General features: G+C 47.7%; 1 protein-coding gene and 1 long non-coding RNA gene across 2 annotated transcripts; one reads left to right on the top strand and one right to left on the bottom strand.

Annotated features, from left to right (window-relative positions):
- Positions 1-827: 827 nt before the first annotated feature.
- On the top strand, positions 828-11,854 carry LOC141495485 (uncharacterized). The gene is made up of 2 exons (XR_012470792.1): positions 828-996; positions 10,107-11,854. It is a non-coding gene; the product is annotated as an uncharacterized LOC141495485 (long non-coding RNA).
- TFAP4 (transcription factor AP-4) lies at positions 2,381-24,554 on the bottom strand. The gene is made up of 7 exons (XM_074196852.1): positions 24,141-24,554; positions 10,617-10,782; positions 9,014-9,112; positions 7,100-7,270; positions 6,036-6,182; positions 4,503-4,670; positions 2,381-3,487 (listed from the first exon to the last, which is right to left on the bottom strand). The coding sequence occupies exons 1-7, from the start codon at positions 24,227-24,229 to the stop codon at positions 3,287-3,289; spliced, it is 1,041 nt and encodes a 346-aa protein (XP_074052953.1). The 5' UTR covers positions 24,230-24,554; the 3' UTR covers positions 2,381-3,286.
- Between the last annotated feature and the right edge of the window lie 1,618 nt (positions 24,555-26,172).

The following is a 26,172-nucleotide window of genomic DNA, read 5'->3' as shown; positions in this document are numbered from 1 at the left end:
AAGCGTGACTGTGGGAGAGTGTGAGAGAGATGTGAGGGACAGAGACAGAACGACAGACAGACTGTGGGAAAATGTGTGAGATGTGAGGGACAGAGACATCTTGACAGACAGACTGTGGGACAGTGTGTAACATGTGAGTGACAGAGACAGCAAAACAGATAGACAGCGGGACAGTGTTTGAGATGTGAGGGGCAGAGACAGCATGACAGACAGAATGTGCAACAGTGTGACAGATGTGAGGGATAGACAGCAGGACAAACTGTGGGACAGTGTGAGATGGGAGGGACAGAGACAGCGTGACACAGACTATTTGACTGTGAGAGAGATTTGAGGGACAGAGACAGTACGAAAGAAACACTGGGACAGTGTGAGAGATTTGAGGGACAGGGACAGCGCGAAAGACAGACTGTGGAACAGTGGGAGAGAGATGTGAGGGACAGAGAGAATGCGACAGACAGAAAGATGTGAGGGACAGAGAAAGTGTGACAGACTGTGGGACAGTGTGTGAGATGTGAGGGACAGGGACAGCACGACACACAGACTGTGGGACAGCGTGAGAGACACATGAGAGCAGGAGACGGTGGGACAGAGTGCGGGAGCCGCGCCATGCGTGTGTCTCGGTGTGTAGGTGCGTGCGCGCCCACGCAAGCGTGTGGCTAACTTCCAGCCCGAGCGCGCGCCGGACCCCAGGCCTGCCCTTCCTCCCTCCCCTCGCTGTCTCTGCGGCCAGTCGGACGAATGGAAACGGAATTCAACTTCGGTCCCGCCAATCAGAAAGCAGCAGCGCCGCTGCTGGGCGGGGCTCGGCCCTCTTTTCCGGCCGCGGCGGGTGACTCCCGGGCGCTCGGGGCCCCCTGGCGCCAGGCGGAGGGACTCGCCCGGCCGTCAGGGGGAGCCCTCCCGCCCCACGCGGCTCGCCGGGCCGGGCCGAGCCGGAAGCCTGCGGGCCGGCCAGGCCTCCCGAGCCTCCTCCAGGCCGCCCCGCGCCTCGCACAGGTAAACAGTCCTGCCCCGCCCCGCCCCTCCTCCGGGCCGCCCCTCCCCCTCCCGCCCCGCCCCTCCTCCGGGCCGCCCCTCCCCCCCCGGGCCGCCCCGCCCCGCGCCTCCTCTTTGGCCCGGGCTTCCCGCAGCCTCCGCCCCCGACTCCCCAACCCGCCGCTCCCGCGGGGCGCCCTCACCCGGCCCGGGAGGCGGCGGGGCCCACGGATGCCCGGGGATTGCCCGCCGCTCACCAAGCCAGGCTCGCCCCGGGCCTGAGCCCCTCGTACAGGCCCGCCCGCAAGTTCAAGCACGGGGTGTTCGTGGGTGCCCAGCCTCCGTGCCCCATCCGGGTCTTCCTGGCAGGGGCACCGCGTGGCTGCCGTCCCCCTCTCCAGCTCGTACAAAGGAACCCGAGGTCGAGGGACTTGGCCAGGGTCACACGGCCAGGTGGTGCCCGAGGCCGGATTTCAGACCCACTTTGCACCCAGGTAACTTGCCAAAGGTCTCCAACCTAAAGGCAGAATTGGAACTTGAACCCGAATCACTGGACATGGGCCTTGGAGTCAGAAGTACCTGAGTTCAAATCCAGCCTCAGACACTTAATAATGACCTGGCTGCGTGACCTTGGGCAAGCCACTTAACCCCAATGCCTTGCAAAAACTAAAAAAAAAAAAATTTAACTCGTGCCATCTCTTCTGTGATGCCTTTATAATGCTACCACCTCCTAGCTTCTTGGGGTGGCTTAGGTGGTACAGCAGATAGAGCACCAGCCCTGGAGTCAGGAGGACCTGAGTTCAAATGTGCCTTCAGACACAAGTCACAAGCAAGTGGTAGGCACTCTCCTAGGTGCTTTACCTCATAACAGTTTCCTGTTTTACATATGGAAAAACTGAGACTCAGCTCACCTTGCCTAAAATCACCGGGCCATGGCACCACAGCTGGTACACATATCCCCAAATACATTTGGGGAATGAAAAAGGATAGTGAGTGATTTTCCCCTCTAGAGAGAAAGGGACTGGTGCTTTTTCTTTCCTTGCCCAGCTTCTTGGGGGGGGGGGGGGGGAAGTCCTTCCCAAGTGAGATTTCCAACCAAAAAACAAAAGCGAACTACTTTTGAGATTGCCCCTAATCCTCTCCATTTCCCCCTTCTACCCCCAACATTACCAACACCTAGATTACTTCTAAGAATCAACAGTATTCTCTTCCTTGTTCTGGGAATCACTTTTTCCCACCCCCACCACCCACCTCCAAATCCTCACTGCCAAGCCCTTGTATAGGCATTTGGCTCCTCCACACATAATGGACCCAACACCAGTCCCCTGGGCCTCGGTGTAGGACGAGGCCCCTCACCATCACCAGCCCATCTCCCCAGAACAGAAAGTTGGCAGGAGGCAAAGGCTCTAAAAAACAAAGTACAAACTTTATTTTGTTTCTTTACAAAGGCACAATGGCCTTGTTTTTTGTTTTTTTCCCCATTTCTTAACAAAATATAATAGCTTCTCCCAGAACACAAAGACCTCAAAATTGTAAAAAACAACAACAGACAAAACCAAGGAAGGAAGGAAAGAAGGAAGGAAGAGGGAGACAGAAAGGAAGAAAAAGAAAGAAAAGGACAGAGACAGCTGTGGCTGGAGGAGGGGGTAAACCTAGGGGGAAAGGTTGAGGGGGGTAAAAAATAACAGCTAATTCTAGTGCTGAGCCAGGTGGAAAGGGAGGAGGGGGCATGAGAAAACCCCAAACCAAGAAGCAACATACACAACCCACCCCCACCCAGGCCCCCAAACAGCCCCAGCCCAGCCAGACCCACAGCCCCCAAATCCATTTAAGTGCTTAAAGGGTAAAGAGGAAAAAACAAAAGGGGAGAGGGGGGAGAGGAAGGGGAAGAGAGGATGGAGGGGAACAAGTGGTAGACTGGAGGGGGTGGTCACTGTTCCCAGAGCTGGCTTCTGAAAGGAGGGGAGAAATAGCTTGTATATCCCTTTTTAAATTAAATGCAAAATGGACTAGTGGAGAGGGGCCAGGGAGTTCCCTGACTTCCTCCCCAGCCTCTTCCAGCCTGGTCCTGGCCCCCTGGTACCACCTGTGTCCCAGCTCCGCCCTCCATCTTTCCCGAGCCTCCTCCAAAGTTGGGTGTGTTGGCTTTGTTAAGAATTACAGTATTGAAAAGAGGTCATAAAAGAGACCCAAATGACATTGTAATTTTGTAAAAATCTCTCCGCTCTAAGAACTCGAGCATTTCTCCCCACAATTTGCCCCTGCCCTCGCCCCCCTGAGGGTGGGGGGAAGAGGAGGGCTGTGGGGTGGGTCAGGGGAGATCCCCATCCCCTGCCGGGTCCTCCTTGCTCTGGTCCATAGCGTCACTGTCTGAGGCCTCTGAGTCTGAAGCTGTGTCAGAGGCAGGGGCTCCAGGGCAGGCCCGGACTGGCGGCTTCACTATCACCACCCGTCGATGCTCTTCTTGTTCCTGTTCCTCCTGCTCTTGTGTGCCCTCGATGTGCTGAATTGCCTAAGAAGGGGTTGGGGGAGAGGTTAAGTACTTTGACCAGACCAGCTCAGTAGCTCTCCAATCCCATGCCAGGCCCCCCAAAGACCTCACTCCCCAAAATCCCAGCCTAAGAGCTCTCCCCAAACCCTCTTTTCTCCACTAAGATCTCTCCCTAGTTGACCACAACTTCTCAACTTTAGTCAGTCTAGATAGATACAGGAAACAGATCAGGTCAAAGGGTGGCCAAGGTGTCCCCTCCTGGCCATCCATACCTTCACCTTCCCTGCCTACAACTAAGTTAAACCGTGCCTACGAGAAATTGATAGGTAAGACCTAACTTGCTACAGAGGAGGTGGACTAGGGATTTAGAAAACAATGAAGTTGTTTTAAAAAGTGTTTTTACTGAGGTGAGAAATAATATTAACAGACTAGGCTAGTAACTCAATAAAGAAATTTGTAGCATTCTTCATTTCTCTATCAAAATTAAAAATCTTTTAAATTTCCTCATGTCGCTCCTAGAACTTGAGCAAGGACATGATGAAAACCTGAATCTCTGATCTACCACTCTGAGCCAGAGACAGAGCAAGCCTTTCCTTACATACATCCGATGACAGTCCACTTCCCTCCTGTGGACCACCAAATGACTTGGGAGGGAGAAAGCAGAAAAAGCACCCTGTGATACCCAAGGTGGGACCCTAAAAGCCCCTGGCAGTGTTCAGTCAGCATTCTCTTGTTCTCACCTCCTCAAGGCCAGGAGAGGGCTCTCTTCCCCACCCCCCAACCCTCCCAAATCCTCTGTTTGACAGTTCTCATAGCTTCCCAACTGATCTTTAGGATACATAAATACTATTCTCATTTTACAGATGAGGAAGCTCAGAGCAGTTTTACACTAGTGAAAATGAAGATTTAATTTTTTTCCCCACCCACATTCACTGACCATGTTGATCCTGGTTGGGTCTTTCCCTCTACCTTCTTCCTAGAACTGGAAACCCCCTCACCAGTCACTCAAAGCAAATGCTGTCTCTCCCTTTATTACCTGCACAATGGTGTCCAGGTTTTGCCGGGACGTGGAGACTGAGTTGATGACCGATGAAGGACCCATAGTGACTACATTGACATGGTGGGAGGGTGGGGGTTGAGGAGCAGGCACAATCACTGTGGGGTGGTGGGTGGGTGCTGGTGGAGGCCCATGGGGGGGCAGGAGCTGCAAAACAGAGAGGGTTCAAGAATTGTCCTCAAGATACAGGTTCTATCCTCATCAGACTGATTACTCCCCTTTCCTTTGTCCCTGACTTCCAGTCATACACCAAACCCTGCCAACTCTTCCTACAAAATGTCTCTCATATCCATGACTACTTTCCATTATGACTGCTTGTCCCCCTAGTTGAAGCTTTTATTATATCATTTCTGGATCATTACAGCTGCCTCCTAATTAGTCTCTTGGCCTCCAGTCTCTCCCTTCAAATCATTCTGCACGTGTTACCATAATCTTCCTCAAATGACAAGACAATGAAACTGAATGAGAGCTGGAAAGCAAGATTCAAACTCCCTCCTTAGCATAACCCTCAAGACCTTCCACAATCCCTCCAACCTCCCCAGGCAGTCTGATACCACCAGTCCCCCCACCTACCCCTGACATTCGAAGAAAGACATTCTCACTGTTTCCACAGCACAGCACAGCATGCCAAATCCCATTTCTATGCCTTTGATGCATGGTGTCTCCCCCCAACCCACAGAAATCCCTTTTCTGAGTCTCTCCAAATTCTAATCATCTTGAAACATCCCAAATCATTCACAAAGCCTTCTCTGACCAATGTTGAGCTCCTTTTTTCTCTGAACTCTTATGGTCCAATAATCTATCCAGTGTCTCCCATCCTTTAAGCATAAAGACCCCTTTTTAAGGACAGAGTCAGAGACCCCCACCCCAACTGAAAGGAATTATCCTACTGATTGAAAAAGGAAAATGATAACATATTGATATAAAGTATTTTAAGTAGCAAAAAACACTTTCTTCACAATCTTCTAAGATAAGTAGTATCATTGTTGCCCCAATTCTGTGGACAAGGTAAAGGAGCCCTTAAGAGATTAATAGTCTGTCTCTGGTTAGTGAAGGTCTCAAGTCAGATGGGACCCATTTTCTTGCATCATGTGCAGCACTCTTTCCACAGCCTCCCACACATACAATGACAGTTGACAAATCCCTTTCTATATTTCCATAATCCAGAAGTAAAGAATCACTAGTCCACACCACCACTAAATCAGGCCAAAAACAACAGCCTTAACTCTCTCCAATTCTTTCATTATGAATGCCTCGTATATCCCAAACAGCCTATAAACCCTTTAAGAGCACCCCTTCGTCTCACTACAAAACCACCTGTACAGAGTGGGGCTGGCAGGAGGATCCCTGAGACCCAGGCTGAGGTGCAGCCCATGTGGGAGAGGACCAGAGGCTCTGGTCCGACCCTCTCACCTGTGGAGATGCCTCAGGCCAGGTCACTTGGCACCTCCCTCCACAGTGACCCACTCCCATGTTGCCAGTAGTACATAAGTGGGCTCCTGCCACACTCACCTGTGTGCGGAGCTGCTGTTGCTGCTGCTCACGCTCCAGCTTCTCCTGGTGCAGCAATCTCACCTGCTCCTGCTGCTGCTGGAGCTGGACTTGCTGCGCAATCACCTTCAGCTTCTCAGGGTACATATGTGCCTCCAGAGAACGCACCTGTGGGATGGGCTGGCTCAGGAAGCTGGGTTGGGACCTTTCCTCCCACCACCAACGTGAAAGCAAGGGACTAAGGGAAACCCCGAGAAGTCCTATTAAAAAACCAAATCCCATCTGCCCTCAAACTTTTTGCAAACTTTAGGACTATAGACTTTGGAATGTCACAGTTGGAAAGGCCCTTAGAACATAGCACCATAGAGCTAGAAGAGGCTCTGGGGCAGGCAACTTAGAGTGTCAGAGCCAGAAAGACCTTAGAACATATCTAAAGGTAGAAGAAGCCTTGGAACATAATACAAAGAATGTTCAAGGTGGAAGAGACCACAGAATGTAGGCTCTAAGAGCTTTAAAGAAACCCCAAAAGAGAGAATGCAAACTGTCAAAGCAAGGGGAGATCTTAGAAATCATTCCATCTTGCCCCTTTATTTCATAGATGAGGAAACTGAGGACCAAGGACACACAGGTAATGTGTCCAGACTTCAGTCTGGTGCTCTTCTCTCTATATATCTTCATATAGATATATACACATACATATGTGTACATACACACACACACACACACACACACACACATATAATCTATATAATCTATAACTCTTATGTCAGAATTTTAAATATCCCAAGCACATTGCATAGAGGAGACAGTCCATACAGACTTTTAAACACAAGAAAGGTAATCATCTTTGAATAGATGAGAGCAAGCTAACCAAGGAACTCAGCAGGAAAACAGACACCTCAAAGCTCCATGTGTCTTCCTTAGAGCTCTGCCTATCTTTCCCTGCCCACCATGGGAAGAGAACAGACTGAAAACAAGGCAGGAGGAGACTGGGGGCTCATCCCTTCAACTCCACCAGGGGGCATAACTGGTCTGCCCTAATCACCACATTGGGACCCCAGGGTTGCCCACTCCCTCCAACTCACCTGCTCTTCCAACATCATCCGCACTGAACGTTCCTTGTCCAGCTGTTGTCTCAATTCAATCATCTCTCGCCTAAGGTCTTCAGCCTTCTCGTCCTCCCAGATGTCTGGTGAGCCAATGCCCTCGTCCTTGTCCTCTGCCCTCCGCCGTTTGGGAGATGAGCCACTCAGTTCCTGGGCACCCCAAGGGGGAAGGAGTCAGTGGCCAATGCACCCCACCCCAGGAAGGATGCATGGCTGGTCCAGAGCCCCATGGGAAGGGCTGGAGAAACACATGCCAGCCCCCATCCAAGCTGGGGATAATCAATGTATTGACAGTCAAATGCAGGTGACCCTGATACTAAGCAAATCCACTACATGAAAATCCAACTTGTTTGACAAGCTTTTCATCATAGGATTCTAGGTAGCTCCCCTAGTAGAATAAGGTATCACAAAAAAAAAGGCTGGTTTACGTTTTAGAAGAGCTAGGTTCTAAACCCAGAGCAGCAAATAACTATGACCCTGATCCTACAGGCAGACAGATGGCTTAGTGGATGGAGCCTCGAGTTAAAATCTGGCCTCAGACACTAGTTGGGTGCTCCTGGGCATGTCACTTAACTTCTGTTTGCTTTAATCCACTAGAGAAGGAAATGAAAAATTACTCTAGGGTTTTTTGGGTTTTTGGTTTTTTTTTTTGGTTGCTCTGGGTTTGGTTTTGGGTTTTTTTTTTTGTTTTGTTTTGGCTAAGAAAATCCCATGGACAGTATGGTTCACATAAAGAGTTGAACATAAACAATTTAATGTTAATTTGATCCTAGAACCCTAGCTTTAAGGTTAGAACAAGTCTTAGGAATCATCTAAACTAAACTGTTACTTTTCTTTTGTAAAATGGTGAATAAAAACCTGTCCCTCTTCTCCTACCCCACATCCCCTTACTTTTCAAACATCAAAGTAAACAGTATCTTCAATAATACTTGGAAAGGGGGTGGCTAGGTGGCACAGTGGATAAAGCACTGACCCTGGAGTCAGGAGTACCTGGGTTCAAATCTGGTCTCAGACACTTGATAATTACCTAGCTGTTGTGGCCTTGGGCAAGCCACTTAACCCCATTGCCTTGCAAAAAAATAAATAAAGAGATCTATCTAATACAGTACAGAAGTAGTATTTACAAACATCTGATTTACAGAACTTTGCAGGAATACAGCTCCCTTGGATAAACAACTGAGGCACTCAACACCCTACCTCCTCATCCCACCCCTCCATCCATACTCTCCTATCCAGGTTTCTGACTTATCTAGCAGTATGGACTGTGCATCTCCCTTAGGGTCATGCTTCAGAGAACTCAGTGGTATTAGCTCACATGCAAGAGCCAATGCGCTTTGAATAGGCTAAGCTCAAGCCTCACCTCCTTCAGAAGTCTCCAGACTCCTCCACTCTACTCTCAGCCTCCCCTATTGCATGAACCACTTCCCTGGGGATGCTAGTTTCCCCTAACTACAAGAACAGCTACATGAGGGAGAAAATTGAGGCCCAGGGAAAAAAGAAGGGACATAGTGAATTAGTTTCAGAGTTGAAGAGAACCTGGATCTCCTGTCTTCCAAGTCAACATGTCTTCTTCCCTGAATCCCTATGGTTTGCTAATTAGCTTCTATATTCCATGATCAAATTTGGTCTCACATTCTCTGTCAGAGAAGGAACCCCTTTGTTGCCCAGCTATGGGAAGCTAACTAATGTTAGCCAAGTGTAACTTGTACCTCCCTCTGAGATACTCCACATCAGGGCCAGTTGTGCCCTGGTGAAGCAGTACCAGCCAGGATGCCCTTAGTCTGTGAAGAATTGTTGGCATGTCCAGAAAAATGTTCTCATTAGGCAGCAAGATAGGGAATGAACCTGTGAGGACCTAAGGATGGAAACCAGGTGGCCAAGGTGTCTCCTTACCTGGATGAAGCGTTTGAGTTGGTTGTTCTGTTGTAAGAGTCTTGTTTTTTCCTGCTCCAAGGAAAAGATGTATTCTGCTGTTTGTTGGAGAATGGCTGCCTGCCAGGGAAGGAGGAAGAATATGGTGCAAAAGGTCAGACCTTCTATCCTATCCTAGTCAAAATCAATCCACAAGCATTGATTAAGCCATTACCAAGGGCCAGGCTCTGTGCTGAGCTCTGAGGAGCCAAAGAATAACCTCTCAAGAAGATTGTATTTTAATGGGGAAGAGGACATGTAAATAAATTGGTACAAACAAGATCAATGAGTCAGTGGCAGGTAGTCTTGGAGTGCTCCTCAGCTGTTTGCTCCCCTTTCCAGCCCCACTAGTTCTCAGGAACTAAGACCTATTCTACCGAACTATATTTCTTACTTTGGATTTTTATAGTGTCATTTCACAGCATCATAAGATTTAATGTCTTTTTTTTTATGTTTTTTCAAGGCAAATGGGGTTAAGTGGCTTGCCCAAGGCCACACAGCTAGGTAATTATTAAGTGTCTGAGACTGGATTTGAACCCAGGTACTCCTGAGTCCAGGGCCAGTGCTTTATCCACTGAGCCACCTAGCCACCCCCAAGATTTAATGTCTTAAGAAAAGGGTCCAGTAAAGACAATCTCTTGGCCAAACTTATCATTTACAGATGAGGGAAAAATAAAAGTTGATCTACCCTTCTTGCCCTTCTTGTTGTCTCCTGAAACACTCTCTCTCTCTCTCTCTCTCTCTCATTCCCTATCTTTGTTCATGCTATTCCAAGTTTGTCCTGCCTCCTCCAAGCCATCTTCTTTGCCCACCCCAGGCATCCCTCTGACTTTTACAAACATTCTTTACTATAGGGTAAAGCTGAGTCTTATGTCACATCCTTCACCATGTTGCTAAGCACAGAGCTGCAGCAATATGACCTCGGAACACCTACTTGCTCACCCTCCACTACTGCAGAGGTGGGGGACTACAAGGGCTGTATACCACATGTGCCGTCAGACACTAACTCTTCATTGGTTAGTTGGTTTCGCTGACCTGTCTTTTTTTATCTTTTTTTTTTATATCTTTGTTACAGGGTATGGTTCACTGGATAGAGATAAGGAGATCATATATCTGGAAATGGATGTGAGATAAAAACAAAAGGCATCATAAAATTAAACTGCCTTTTTTTTTTTTTAAACAAGAAAACCCATTTGCTGGTCATTCAAACTGTACAATTTAACACGCTAAGAACTTAACCACCTGCTATGGATGACACACTGTGTTAGGTGCTGCAGAGTAAAGATAGGAGACCTACCCTGCTATCAAGAAACCTATAATTTAATGAACTCAGGAGTCATAAAGACTGGACAACAATAACAACAAAAGTCCTCTGTCTGCCTCCACCTCCCATCTCCCTGACTCCTCTCTTCCTTGTACAAAGACAATCAGACTTGAAAAGAAGAATCGCACTTTGGGAAACATTTGACAAAACTGGTTTTGATGTCCCTTAATTTCTAGCCAGTCCAATGAGAAGGGCCTCAACCTGTGAAAAAGCCACTCCCAGACCCTTTCAGGTTCCTTGCCCAGGCTGGGTCCTACTCACCTTGCTGAGTTTCTCTCCATCTGTGTGTGGGATGAGGGTTTTCAGGGACTGGAACCCCGCATTAATGCTCTGCATCCGTCTTCTCTCATTGCTGTTGGCAATCTCACGACGTATCCGACGCTCCTGGTCTCTCTGGGTCTCTGGGGTCAGTGGAATGTTGGCCAGGCTAGAAGGAGAAAAGAGCCCATCAGCCAATCAGCAGAAGACCTCCCAGAGGGAAGGAGAAAGAGACATGAGCTGGGGCCTCTCCTCCTGCATCCTGATCGGTCTTCCTCAAATAGTTCTCCTGCCCCCTTTTCCTTACACATGACTGGAGAGAAAAGGAGGGGAGGGCTAAGAGGAGAACACAAAATCCCACTTCCTGTCTCTAACACATTCCACGGATGATGGGATAATCCCGTCATCCATCTCCATCTGACACGCAGGCAAAGCCAGAGCCCGCTCTTCTTTGATTTCTGGTGAGTCCCCAAGTCTGATGAAGATTCAGACCCCAGATGTCTGGATGCAGAGAGGTTTAGAGGTCACTCCCAGCATCAGACACTTAGCAGGGTCAGCTTCTGAGAAAGGACCAAGAGGACAAAGTTACTTTTATAGACTGGACACTGACTTCAAATACCCTCTGTGAATCATCAGGGATTGATTGTCCAAGGGTTTCTCTCAGGCCCCTTTGAACCTGTTTTTATGTCTAGTCTGCACTTCGATTACAGAATTTATTAAATGGAAGGAACCTTAAAGATCATCTAGTTCAACCCTTATCTTTTTTACAGAGGAGGAAACTGAACTGTACCATCCTGGGAGGCACCACAAAGAATGCTATCTCTAGAGGCAAAAGATGGCTGTTCAAATCCTCCCTCCTACCAAATGACCTTGGGCAAGTGACTTGACCTCCTAGGGTCCAGGAGGATGCTAGACTAAAAGGCCTCTGAGGTCTCTGCTTCAGCTCTACATCTAGGATCCAAGCTCACAAAGTCTGTCAGTGAAGATGGAGACCAGAACCCTGGTGTCCTAGTTATGAAGTGCTATTATGTGTAGGTGTACAGGCAGGCAAAAGTCCCAAAAGTCTTAGTGCAGTTGTTAAGCTATCAAAGTTTTAAACTACACCAAAACTTTTGTCTTTAAATATTTTCCCTCTAACTTCAATGGAAAGGAGGGCCAGGCCCTCAGTCAAGAATCTGGAGATTGAGAACTGATAAGTGTCTTAATACAGACTGAAATATATTAAAGAGAGGGAGAATTTGGGGATTGAGTCCATGTTCCCCTAAACCTTCCTTGGTTTTATAGATTTTTCTTAGATCTGCTCTTTCCAGATAACAGCTGTCTTGTGGGTCATCTAATTACCCACCCTCACATCCACTTGTTTGTTCCCAGCTACCCAACGACACACACTGATCTTAGAACAGCAGTCACCCTACTTCTCCTCAAAGGGGATTTCCTTTAACTCCCAAACAACCTGCTGTGTCATCCCAGAGATGGCTGTACTACTTTTATTTCATAAGGATAGGGCTCCCAGCATCCTTTGGGGTCATCCCCCCCAATTAAAGAATAGGTAAAAGAGCCCAATGGGGGAAAAGGACAATAAGACTTTGAGAGAGGGAAGGGAATATTGGTCAAAAGAAGAAGCTGGGGGATAGAAGGGGGATTAGATGAGAAAATTTAGCAGGCAATATAGACAAATGGACAGATGGTGTATGTGTAACAAATGCCACCACTCCCAAGGGGCGTGTGTGTGTGTGTGTGTGTGTGTGTGTGTGGCCTAGGATGAGAAGGACCCCCCCATTTCCCATTCTGGGTCCTTTCCCCCCTTCTCCCCTAAATTAATGGCTTCCAGATGCTGTGATCCCAGCAGAGGCCAGCTGGCCCCACCCAAAACCACAGCTCCTGCCTGCTTCCTGCCAAGCCCCCTCCCTAGGCGACCTGACCCAGGGACAGGGGAGTGGGCCCCAGTCCCCCTCTTTTCTCACAGTATCCTCACTCAAAACTTTGAGCCAGGAGGAGAATCAACAGCAGTCTTGGTGTCTCCAATCCTATCACTGAGAAATCCTACTGAGTAAAGAGGACGAGGGAGTGGGGAGAGGGAGGCCCTCAGAAACCCCAAAGCAGGAGATGAATCCAAAGTCATTTTTTCCATCAAAGTACCTCCCCAGAAATCAAAACTCACCTCCTCACATATGCACAATAATAGGAAACCCAGTATAGCTCTTTGACTCAGCACAACTTAAAAAGGATTATCTCTGGTTCTTTTCCCCATTCCATTGGGGGGGGGGGTTATCACAAACCCATGAAACAAATACAATTTATACAATGGCTAGCTCCAAACTGAAGATGACAGTCAAAAGTACCAGATCCTCCCCATCTTACTTGGTGGTCCTGGCCAATTCAGTTTTGGTTTCCTCTACTATCAAATGAGAATAATCACCCCTACCCTTCATGAATAATCTCCCTCCCAAATGATCTTATGTATATGTATATTTACCAACTTGAGACATATGCTATTGGTATGTCCTTGTTGTCTCCCCCATTAGAATGTAGTTTTCTTGTGATTAGAGATTATTAAGTACTTTGATCCTCGGTGCCTAGGATGTGGGAGGCACTTAATGAATATTAGATGAACAATGATAACAACATTAAATTTAAGCAATGGGAAGGATGTTAGGAGTTTGGAAGAGTTGGATTAGAATTCTACCCATAGGGGCAGCTAGGTGGCGTAGTGGATAAAGCACTGGCCCTGGAGTCAGGAGTAGCTGGGTTCAACTCTGGTCTCAGACACTTAATAATTACCTATCTGTGTGGCCTTGAGCGAGCCACTTAATCCATTCTACCCATAGAATGCTAAAAGGTAGGAAGCAGAATTCTAAGATAACTTTTCCAAACTCTATAACAACCTACCGACATAACCCCAAGGAGGGAGTCAATATTAACAAGTTTCATCCTACTTTCCACCAGATACCAACACATGCACTTAAATGTATATAAATGTGCTTCTGCTCTTTCCTCCCTTTCTCCTCATTGAAGAAACTGCCATATAATAGGTATGAAGGATTCTCCTTCTGAGGCCTGGTACTTACAGTCTGACTAGGAGTTCACCCCAAGAAGTTGGAAACCAAATCTTAATCTTAGGGGAAGCTCTAAAACAAGGCAGCCCTCCACCAAGAATGACAGCATCAGGCCCAAGTTCTCTAGACATAGGACATCAGACTTGGAAGAAATTCAACTCATTCATTTTTCAAATGTGGGGAATATGAAGCCCAGATAATGAGTGACTTGAACTTCATTTCTGTCTTTGTAGTTCCAGGATCTGGCACAGAGTGGGTAATAAATGTATGCTTGCCAAATGAATGAATGAACATTGGTTTACATTTGCTGAACTGAATCCCCCAAAGACAAAAAACAAATCAGTGGAATTGCCAGTATCCCTAGGGTTGTACCTCTGTCTCTCCTATCTCCTAGTCTACTTCACCACAAATAATATTAATGTCTTCCTCACTGGTGTGAACAATGTGTGGGGTGCAATGATGAGTGTTCAGGATGGGTCATGGAATGGGAGGTTACAGATAGCTGACCAAAGTCCTCCTTAGGTAGCTCTGGAAGGACCAGAGCTCCCAGGATACCTTGGTACCTGAGACACTGGGAAACATACTGAGCTGACTGGATGAAAAGCAATGGATTTGGAGTCAGAAGACATGTATTTAAATTGACCTCTTACTAGCTGAACAACTTTAGGTAACCCTCCCCTCTCCAAGTCTTAGAGAACTCATCTGTTTGGTTGGATTAGCTGGTAGATCTTTCCTTCCAGTTCCAAATTCTTTGTTCTAAAGACTCTCCAGGGAATCGGCCCCACCCCCAGCCCTTTCAGGGAATAGCTAGTCTCAAAACAAAGCTTGGTCCTTCAACCACCCAAAGCAGAGGTTAGGGTAGAAAATTTCCCAGGGGCTCCTAGGGAAGGAGAGGAATTGTCCATTCTTAAGCTGATATGGAAGAGACCTAAAGTTCTTCAGGGCCTTCTGAGAATCATTTGATATTAGGAAGTCAGAACCTCAAGAATATACTTTTAGTGCATAAAAGACCTTGTATTTTGGAATTTCCCCACCCCCCCTCCCATCATGAAAGGTGTGCCAATTTGTTAAGATATTTAAAAAAAAAAGAATATACTTTTAGGAAAGGTCAAAGACCAGGCAGATCAGGGCACAGAGCAGGGCTGGGGAAATAAGGAGTTTGGGGGGGGGGAGGTCTCCTTGCTTTCTAAAACCCTGTTCTTTGCCACTAATTCGTGTTAGTCTGGACACTTTCTTTGCCTGGATTCTAGTGCCAGCTCATTACATTCTAGGAACTGTTTCACCACTTGAGAAATCAAATGGGGAAAATGATGACAAAGTGCTTTGTAAATCATAAAGCTAGGTCCCGCTGACAAGACCTACCAAAAAGAGCCCTGGCCCTGGATTTAGAAGACCTAGATGTGAATCTCTGTCATTTATTAGCTTATGGGAGTTTAGGCACTTCACCTCCTCTCTTTAAACCTGAAGGAAATTAACTGTATTTTTGTATTGGGAGAGTCTTTCTTTTCTTTTTAGTACTATGTCAAGTCCTAAATCAAGAGGCCTTGAGTTGAAATTCCACTCCTGGACACTGAACAAGTGTGTTCTCTCTGGGTTTTATTGTCAAAAGGGGAAAGCATCCTGAAAACCTTAACAAGTCCATATAAATGTATGATTATTTTCATATCCATTCTCTCATCTGATCCTTATAACACTCCCTGCAAGGAAGAGAGGATTATTTCCTCCATTCTGTGGATGAAAAAGCTGAGGCTTGGGTGAGTCAAGCAAATTGTCTAAGAGGAACAAATTAATTTGAAAAAGGAACTTTTGGCTTCCCCAGCATTGAACACATACCAAGAGCTTAGACAATGCTTCTTGACTAGCCCCCATACTTCTTCCTACTTCTGAAGCTAGATGGGGCTCCTACCCCCATACCTCAATTCTGGGACTCAAAGTGCTCCTTCAAAGCCCACAGCTAAAAAAGGGTAGGTGGCTAGTGTTGGTACATGGCTATTGCAGATTTCTTTTCCTCAGGATGGGGCCAGGACCAACCACAAGACTTAACTTTCCAACTCTTACCCATTATAGGGAAAAGGACCTCAGGACCTTGTGTGACCCCAGCCTTGGCAGGGGTGGGGGTTCCCTCTATGTCTAGCTGTTCCCTGGAATCACATCAGAGATTTCAGAGTTTAGGAAACAAGAAAGAGGCCGGCAAGGACTGCCCAGCATTAGGAGCGGCTATTCTTTGTTCCATTCTTCTACGATCCTCAACATACTCCATTATCCAACTTTTTGACTTCTCAATAATTTTCTGGGAGCACAGAGGTAACTTCTTGTTTTCAAAGGCCACCACAAAAGAATAGAAACACTGATAAGTTTTATTAATCAATCATCAAGCATACATTAAAAGGCTGCTATGGTCCAGGTACTATCACAGGAGCTAAGAATACAAATATGCTTAAATTATTTACTAAGACATGAAAGAACGGTGAGCCAAAGAAGTGGGGAAAATACATGGAAGAATTGCAGATCCTCAAATCATCAAAGAAGTTTCAATTTGTGCCTTACTTGACAATGTGTTCCTTTCAAAAGAATTAGAGCTCAATAAAATGTGTCATATTGAGCTGAATATGGGCTATCCTCAAATACAGGTTACAATTTCTGAAATGAAATCTTTTTGAAAGAAAAAAATAGATACAATTACAGATCACAACTCAGGTTTTAAATAAGCTATATTATTTTTTTTTGGGGGGGGGGGGAATCATCCCTCTAGTCAGTCCAATATGGTACTTAACACCAAAGCTACATTAAGAGTGATTTAGGGGCAGCTAGGTGTCGCAGTGGATAAAGCACCGGCCCTGGAGTCAGGAGTACCCGGGTTCAAATCCAGTCTCAGACACTTAATAATTACCTAGCTGTGTGGCCCTGGGCAAGCCACTTAACCCTATTGCCTAGCAAAAACTTTAAAAAAAAAAAAAGAGAGAGTGATCTAGTCCTTCTTTGGCACTTCATATGGCACTAGAAGCCCTTACTTTGCTGGGGTGGGGAGATCATCACCACGAACAACAATTATCACTGTCCTTAAAATGGACCTGAGTACAGGAAAAGATCCCAGCTGAACAACAGCCCACTACACAGCTTGAAGCAAATTGTCAAAAAAGAAAAAAGAAAAAAAAAAGCTGGCCCTTAGAGCCAGCATCAAATCTGTGCGGGGATACATTCTTTTTGTTTTCAGAATGAGGAGAAGATAGAGGAGGGTGCTACAGAAAATCAGAAGTCTCTGGGTTAGGGGTAGTTTTGGTGCCTGCCCTGTGAATTAAAAAGGAGAGTTTTTCTCACCCAACCCTATCTCACTCTAATGAAGAGGAAGAAAAGGGATAGTGGCCAATTCCCCTGGACCTTGATTCTTGACAGGATTAGAGATATAAAGAATAATATTTGGACTTAAGCTAGTAAAGACCTTAGTTCAAATTCTGCCTCTGCTATGTCTTGAATATGTCACCCAACCTTTCTGAGCCTCGGTTTTCACATCTGTAAAATGGAGATAATAATACATTTAGTACCTATTTTACATGCTTATTTGGGAGGCTCAAATGAGTTAAAGTTGCAAAAGTCATTAATAGACTTTAAAACTGATATAAACAGGGTATATAGTATACTGGACCCAGCTCCAGAAAGCTAATTAAAATCTTTCCATGTGAGCATTTACACCTTGGAAATTGGCAAGCTCCAAATCAAAACTTGATTTATTGTTTTATTGATTGTCTAGACTTAAGAAAGTGATGGAGAATGTTAATAATGAAGATTAATGTTGAAGTGTGTGGGAGAGGGCCAACTATTAAACACATCCAGCACATCTCTGGATATAAATGTCAGTTAATAGCATCTTTCCCTCTGATTAATCACAATAACCCTGTAGTGTATTATTTCCCATTTTACAAACAAGGAAACCAAGGCTCTATGTATACAGCACTTTGAGGCCTTGGTTTTGTGAGTGCAAGCTCACAAAAGCAAATAAAAGTCAGGGCATTTAGATTCAAACCCAAATAGCCTGACTTCACAATGAGTATCATCAAACACCAATTCTTTGAAAAAAAGTCATAGAACATAGATTTTTAAGCTAAAAAGGGTTTCTTATCTAACCCCAAAAGATAAGAAAACTTATGTCCAGAGAAATAAAATGTCCTCCATAAGATCAAACAGGTAATTTAGTAAGAGGCATGATTCTTTTTTTTTTTTTGCAAGGCAATGGGGTTAAGTGGCTTGCCCAAGGCCACACAGCTAGGTAATTATTAAGTGTCTGAGGTCACATTTGAACCCAGGTACTCCTGACTCCAGGGCCAATACTCTATCCACTGCACCACCTAGCCACCCCAAGAGGCATGATTCTAACCATGGTTCTCTGACCCCAGATCCAGAGTTCTTTACTACTGTCTCATTCTGTTTCTCAAGTCAATCAATCAATCAATCAATTCACAAAAATTTATTAAAGGTTGATTAGGTGGGTACTATATTAATGCTAGAAATAGAAATATCTAAGAAACTGATGGAGGGCAATAAGTATTCCACTGAGAAAAGTGTTAGTTTACTCATGTGTAAAACAGGAATAGGTCTTGCCCTATCTAAACCAAAAGATCGTGGAATGGCTCAAATGAAGAAAAAAGTTATAAATGCCTTTGCCAACAGCAAATCAGTATGCAGTACAAAGAATTGTCATTATTATTTGGCAGATTCTTAGGGGGCAGGAGTAACTAGCTACCAAAGGAAACTTTAATAGTTACTTTTTCACAATGTAAAGACTAACAGATTGCTTTCTGTAGGGGGTGGGGGGAGGGAAGTGAGATTTGGAGAAAAATTGAAAAAAAATTTTTTTTAAAGTTACTTTTTCAATTTATCACACAAGATTCAATCTCTGGTCTTCTGTGCTTATCTAATGGTCTCTCAAACTTTTCCCTTCCTAACCCTGAGTTTCTTAGGGGCAGAAGTTATAAAACCCAGGGGTAATCTGGAAGCTTCTGGATTCTAGTTCCTTGGTCAATACTTAGGATGATATATATTTCATATCTCTGCACTGAGTTTCTCAATTCCTACATTTATATTTGAGATCTTAGTTCAAGTCTCTAGCAGGATCAAGGGAGACAGTTGTACGTACAGAGCACTTTGAAAGCTCAAAAGTCCTAAATAAATGCTGGATTTATCAATTCTACAGAACTGAAATAGAAGACCTGGGGAAGTTATAAGTTACTTGCTCCAAATCACACAGGTTAAGTAAATCATATCTATTTCCAAGGAGGTTCAGAACAAGACTCATACAGCCCCAATCAGAAAATCACCGATAGGTTAAGTGGTTAAAAAAAAATAGATACATTTCAAACCTAATTACCTTTTATCAAATGAAACTAGCTTAAGCTGAGAATGTATTGGAATGGGGTGGGGGGGAGCTTAAGATAATGAGGACATAATGCAGTTTATTTTATCAAAGGTTTATCTGAACAGTACTCATCCAAAATTGCAATTCTTTTTTTTTTTAGTTTTTGCAAGGCAAAAGGTTAAGTGACTTACCCAAGGTCACACAGCTAGGTAATTATTAAGTGTCTGAGGCTGGATTTGAACTCAAGTACTCCTGACTCCAGAGCCAGTGCTCTATCCACTGTGCCAACTAGCTGCCCCTAAAATTGCAATTCTAATTCTAATTCCCCAAAAGTCGCAACCCAAGACGTCCCAGCAGAAGGAGGATAATGTATAACACAATCAAAAACTAATGAAGATTACAACTAGGAGGAACCTTAAAGACTCATTTCCAAATTCCCCAGTCTGGCTTTCACCTTTACTTGGACAAGTGACTTTAACCTCTGCTTGCCTCAGTTTCCTCAACTGCAAAATTTGGATATTAAAAGCACTGACCTCACTGGGTTCTTTTAAGGATCAAACAAAATATTTGTAAAGCACTTATCCCAGTGCTCACTTAGTAACACCTACTCCCTTTCCTTCCCTTTCTGAAAACTTTCCCCACCTAACCAGAAACAATAACAAAAAAATTATAGAGTGCTTCTCAGGTTTCCAAAGAACTTTTTTCTTATAACTATCCCACGAAATAGGCAGCCTAAAGATTAGAATCCCTGTTTTACAGATGAGGATATTAAGACTCAGAGGGGATAGATGCCGCATTCAAATATCATAGGGAGAAGAAGTATAGGAGCTGGGGATCTGAACCCTAGTTTCCATCTCAAGATTTGCTGGTCTTCCCTCCCCTCACTCTTACCTCATCATCAGAGGCAGCAAGCTATATAGTAGAAACAGCACTGAGTTTGAAATCAATAGAGACTTCTAGAATCCCACACTTAGTAGTTGTGTAGCTACACACACAAGCTAGTATCTCTCCCCGAGGCTCAAATTTCTTTATCAATGAAATTGAAAGAATATCTAAAGCATCTATCTCAAGAGCTGCAGTGAGGAACAAATGAGAAAATAATGTACATAAATTCCTGGTAAACACCAAACAACTATATAAACCTCAGCTCTATTATTATTGCAAGGACACATCACTCACCCAGTTTCTATAGAAGCAACTTTCCACCATGTCCTCCCTACATTTCCAAATCTGACCCCCTTCTTCAAGCCCCATCTACCTTGAAATTTGGTGCAGTGGCCAACAGCTCTAGACTAAAAGCAAAAAAATCTGGGTTTTAAAGATCCATTCTGGGGCAGCTAGGTAGTGCAGTGGATAGAGCACTGGCCCTGGAGTCAGGAGTACCTGAGTCCAAATCCGGCCTCAGACACATAGTAATAATTACCTAGCTGTGTGGCCTTGGGCAAGCCACTTAAGCCCATTGCCTTGCAAAAACTAAAAGATCCATTCTGCCATAAACTCACTGTATGGCATCAGCAAGGCTCTCAGTCTGTTTCCTATACAATGGTAGAATTAAGGGGCAGCTAGGTGGCAGTGGATAGAGCATCAGCCCTGGAGTCAGGAGGACCCGAGTTCAAATATGACCTCAGACACTTCATACTTAACTGTGGACCTTGGACAAGTCACTTAATCCCATTATCTTGCAAAAGTTCAAAAAAAGGCAAACTGAAAAATAAAATTATGGAATTAGACTCGATTAGGGGTCCTTAACTGAGAGTCCATTACTTGTTTTAATACTGAATTAACTGCATTTCAATATTTTTTTTTCCTTTGCAAATCTTGGTATTTAAGAAAAAAAGCATGATTCTGAGGAGTAGATAAAACCAATTACAGGTCTTCATTTCATTCTTCATTTCTCTAACCATTGCAATCCACTGATTTCTCCCTACTAGTAAGCATTCAAAATATCCCCACAATTTCCCTCTATATCCTAAACCCAACATCAAAAGTTTTTCCTCACACCTGGCCAGCCTAAACCTCTTGTACAACAATTCATATCTATCCTCAATGGGGAGAAAAGTTGATGTCAAGGACAGACTTTGCACCTGCTTCAGAGGATACCAGATTAGACAGGGAAGAAGGCCAGAGGTGTGATCTGACCCACAGGACACTGAAATAGAAGAGTCAGGTCACCAGCTCATACCAGGTGGACAAACAGCTGTTGTGGACTGGTGTTTCTGACATCTCACACTTTCAGAAATCTGTGTAGGGAATACATCCCTTATTTTAGATTAGAGCAGAGCCACACATTAAGTAAGAGAAACACATAAAAAGGATCGGCCAGCACAAACAAGGGTTCCAACAGGCCCACAGAAGTTTCAGACCCTAGGTTTCAATTTGGTGAGATGCCCAGGAGCCTCATAGGGAAAGGGTTGCCAAGTGGTCAAAAAAGAATTCCTGGGAATCCCATTCTCCACATGCTCAGCTCTGGCTGACTGGACAGCAGCTGCCTCCTGGCTGACTCTGCTTCCTTTCCTAAATCTCTCTCCATAGTCCTCCTCCCCTACTAACCTCTGTGCTTGGGAATGTCTGCTCTTCTTGCCTCATCAACCCATACCTAATTGTCCTTCCAGGAGCCAACTTAAAATTCCCCTTTTTTTCCCTTCCTCTGAGAAGTCTACCCTGACTTTGTTGGATCACTCTGGTTATCTTCCTCTAGCTTTATTCTTGTGTGCTCCTGATTTGGCTCCAGATTTAAGGCTAGAATTTCAAAAGCTCCTGAGCATTTTACAAAGTGCTTCCCTCAATAATCCTGTGAGGCATGGAGCTGCACAAGCCCTCATTTTACCCCTAAGGAAGATGAAACTCAGAGAGAAGTTAAATGATTTGCCCAAGGTGGTTAAACCTAAAAAGGAATTGAGTCCAGGTCTCTAGAATTCTAGTCAACACTCTTTCCCATAGACACCGTACTGACTCTGAACCAAAAGTTTTTAAGGCATTCTAATACATCCCCTTCATTTTACAGCTGAGGATCATGAGACAAGAGTGAAGAAAATATCTTGCAAAGAAAGAGTCGCCTGGTGCACAGTATCTTTTTCTATCTTTTCGGGTTTAAGTGTTAATAATTCTGTCTTGTAGCTAAGTTCTTTGAGGGAAGGCATTAGGTTTATTCATCCCAACAACAAACTGACACTTCTCTAACTTTTATACCTTTCTTCAAACTTGCAAAATAGGCAATTCAAAATTTCTGTCACCATTTCACAGATAGGTAGTTAAGTAGAAAGAATGCAGGGCTCGGCATCAGGAAGACTCATCTTCTTGAATATAAATCTGGCCTAACGACGTACTAGCTGTCTGACTCTGGTGAGTCACTTAAAACCCTGTTTGTCTCAGTTTCCTCATCTATAAAATGAGCAGGAGATGGAAATGGCAAAAAGTTCTTTATCTCTACCCAAAAAAACCCGACAACAACAAACGTGGTCACAAAGAATGGGAAGAGATTGAACAACAATGCAGATAAGAAAACTGAGGCTCAGAGAGAAATAAAATGACAATGTCAAACTGAAGTTGTCTAAATCCACAGCTGCTTCCATTACATCATGAGGGTCTTCTATCCCCAATGTCAGTCCAAGGCAAGTTTATCATTAGCCCTGAGGACCTTAAGAGACCACCTGGCTTCAAGCCCTTTATTTTACTTATTGTTTCTGTGATCCGTCGGCAGAGCCGGACAAACTATGGCAGCGGTGAGCTGAAAGGGGAGATCTGAGGCTAAGAACTGCCTCAGGTCCCCACAGGAGACACCTCTTCCCAGGAGCCAGCGCACCTTTCCACCACCTGCTCCCGGGAGAGAGGTCTGGTAAAGGTACAGGTAAGTTAGTGGGGGGCCTGGGTGGGCAGGGGCAGAGGCCTTGGGTCGAGTCTCCCTCCTGAGCATAAGGGAAGTGAAGAATTCGGGATCCTTGACAGTCCTGGCGGTTCAAAGGGCTCCGGGAAGCCCCGAGGGTTTGGGGGCGCCTGGGGGGCGGCCCCCTGCCCAGGCGCATGGGGGGCCCGGGGCGCTGAGGCTCGGGCGCTCCGAAACTCCTTCTCTGGGTTTCTGCCCCGGGGGTGGGGGCGGGCGCGCTGTCTAGGAGTTTGTGGCGGGGACCCACGTGGAGAGGGGCCGCACGAACCCGGCGGGGGGCCCCGGCCTGGGGCTGGCGGCGAACCGGCCCCGTCCCGGGCTCCCCGCCCCTCCCCCTCCCGCGTGGACCATGCTTTGTGCATGGAGAGCGTGGCCCGGGCAGCGCCTACAGCTCCCACAATCCCGCACACGAGGGGCCCGCGAGAACTACATCTCCCAGGAGACGGCGGGCGCAGATCCGCCTACTCCAAGAGGGCTGCAGAGTCACGTCCAGGCCGCGCTGGTAAACAGCGCCCCAGCGCCCGGCGAGCCGCCCCCGGCGTGCCCGGGGTCCGCGGCGGCCCCAGCCCGGGGGCGAGCCCCCGCCCCCCCCCCGCCGCGCCGCGCGCGCAGACCCGCCACGCGCGTACCCAGCCCCCCCCCCCCGCGCCCACCGGGCTGTTTGCAAACAGGCGCGCCGCCTCCCCCCTCTCCCCACCCCCACTCGGCCGGAGCAGCCCGCAGGAGCAGCATGGCTGCGTGGTAGCCCGGACCCGTGCCCGCCCCGGCCCCGCCGGCCAGCCCCGTGCCGAGCCTCGTCCCTCTCCCTCGCCCCCTCCCCCCGCAAAAGAGAAAATCCACCCCTTTCTGAGCGCCAAGCGCGAGCCGGAGTGAAGGGGAGGAGGGAAAGGAAGCGGCCGCGGGAGAGGGGGAGGAGGAGGAAGAGGGGGAGAACGCGAGCAGCATGGCCGGGACTGCTGCAGAACCACGTGGGTCTGTTTGCAATCTACAAACGTCGCGACTCGCTCGCCTGCGCCAGACAAAAGTGGCCGCGGCGCGCTCGGGGGCCGCCCGGGGCCGCGGCGCCCTCGGGGGGCCGGCCCCCGCCGCGCCGCAGCCCCCCGGCCCCCGGCGGCGCCCAAGAAAGGAGTCGGGCCGGTGCCATGCCGTGCACACACACACGCGCGCCGAGGGCGGGCCGGCCGGGGGCTGCGCTCGCGGGGAATAAATAGATGGATAAAGAGGGGAGTGGTACACACCTACAGAGTCCTCCTATCACTTCTTTCTCTGTTTTCCTGAAATGTTGCAAAGAGGGCACCTTCTGAGCGGGCACCATGAAATACTCCATAGCGATCGCCCTCCCCCCCCGCCTCTGCAAAAAGCCAAGTCCGTGGTCCCGATCCGCAGGAGAATGCAAAATGGAAATCCGAATCCAAGGGCAGCGCCGGGGGCTGCTCTGCCGGTCCCAGATGCGGGCGGCGGGGAGGTCTCTCGGCCCGCCTGCCCGTGCGTGTGCGCGAGTGTGTGTATGTGTGTTTGCAGCTGATCAGATGTCTGTTTCAAGGCGGGAAACAGCTGGTGAAAACTCAGCACTCCCCCGGCCTCCTTCCGCGGAGTAAGGAATTGCATGTAAACAAAGGACTATTTGCAGCGCCCCCCCGGGCCGGCGGGAGACCCGGGCGAGAGGGGAGCGGAGCCCCGGGGGCGGCCTTGGGCCGGGGGCCGGCCCCGCGGCTCGGCCGCCCGGGGGGGTGGGGGTGCGGTGGGCGGGCTGGGAAGGACTGTGTGAATGGAGCAAACTGCCTGAGCTTCATGCGCCACTATGGGTGATGAGGTCCATCAGCTGACAGGTTGGCAAGCCTCGCCGAAAAAAAAAAAAAAACCCACCGGCCACGGAGGGAAGGGCAGCTCGCCCCGGGGGTCGGGCCCGGCCGCCGCGCGACCCTGCGCCCGCCCCCGCCCCGCGCGGCGCGCCCGGGCGGACAGGCTGCGGGGCTGCACCCCGGCTCTGCGGCCGCCCTCCCCACCTCGCACTGGAGGGCCCCCCGGAAACTTGCGCCACCCCGCCGCCGCGTCCCACACGGAACTCCGGGGCGTCCTCCCGAGGCCGGCTGGCGGCTCTGCCCGCGGCTCCTCCCCGCGCGGCTCCGGGCGCCGCTGCCTGCCAAGTCCCGCCTGGCGGCCCGGAGCCCCGGGCGGCGCGCCTGGGCCCCGGAGCCCCGAGCCGGACCGAGCCGCGCGCCGCCGGCCCCCGGGGAGGGGCCGCCCGGCCTGGCCCCTCCCCGCACCGCTCCTTTGGGAAGTTCCTGGAAGAGCGCGGACCCATGGGCTCAAGTCCGGGGCGGCCGGTCTCGCCGCGGGCCGGGGGGCCCAGCCCCGACACTTCAGCGTTACCCGTGGGCCCACGCGGGAGTGCTCGGATCCACAGGTAGCGTGTGGAGAGCCTCCCCCGTGTCGCGGCTACCAGCGTGGGAGACTGCAGCAACCCGGTGACCCTAGTGTGGATGCAGGAGATGAGCACGTGGAGCATTTGTGCAGCTGCAGAAGCCAGAGACTTCACTTTTAAAAACTGACATCGTATTGTCTGATCTCGCCACCTCTTATGCTTTATGTTGCTTCCTTGAGGAGATGATTTCTCTCTCATTACTTTCAACGGAGATCAATGTAAACCATGGAAACAATGTAACAGACTGCCTGGGGGGGGTAAGATTCGGGGGGGGGGGGAATTGTAAAACTCAAAATAAATAAAATCTTTCAAAAAAAAATTTTTTTAACAAGGCATGATTGGAGAAGGACACTAGATGCTGGAAGGCGTCATGAAAGGATTCGTGCAGATCGTTTCTGAGATGAAATTTTAAAATAGAAGGAAGGCACAAGGCTCTGAGATTCTGAAATGAGGAAGGGAGAAGCCAGTTTGGATGAGCGAGTTCAACAGGAATAATGTCCACTAATGTCCACTGTCGGATTGGGGCCAGGTCCGGATTGTACCCAGGAATAGTCTCTACCATTTTAAATGTTGTCTACTCCCCCCCCCCCTTTAATCTTTTACTTTAACCTAAAATCCAGCTCCTTGAAATTTTTTTTTTTAGGTTTTTACAAGGCAAGTGGGGTTAAGTGGCTTGCCCAAGGCCACACAGCTAGGTAATTATTAAGTGTCTGAGACCGGATTTGAACCCAAGTACTCCTGACTCCAGGGCCAGTGCTTTATCCACTTCGCCACCTAGCCACCCCTCCTTGAAATTTAATATGCAGGCTGTTCCAAGCTTTTTTCACACACATCTTTGGAAGTTG

The sequence above is a fragment of the Macrotis lagotis genome, chromosome 8, assembly GCF_037893015.1.
Source record: "Macrotis lagotis isolate mMagLag1 chromosome 8, bilby.v1.9.chrom.fasta, whole genome shotgun sequence".
In the NCBI taxonomy this organism is placed as follows: Eukaryota; Metazoa; Chordata; class Mammalia; order Peramelemorphia; family Peramelidae; genus Macrotis; species Macrotis lagotis.
This window is presented reverse-complemented; position numbering and strand designations above follow the sequence as displayed.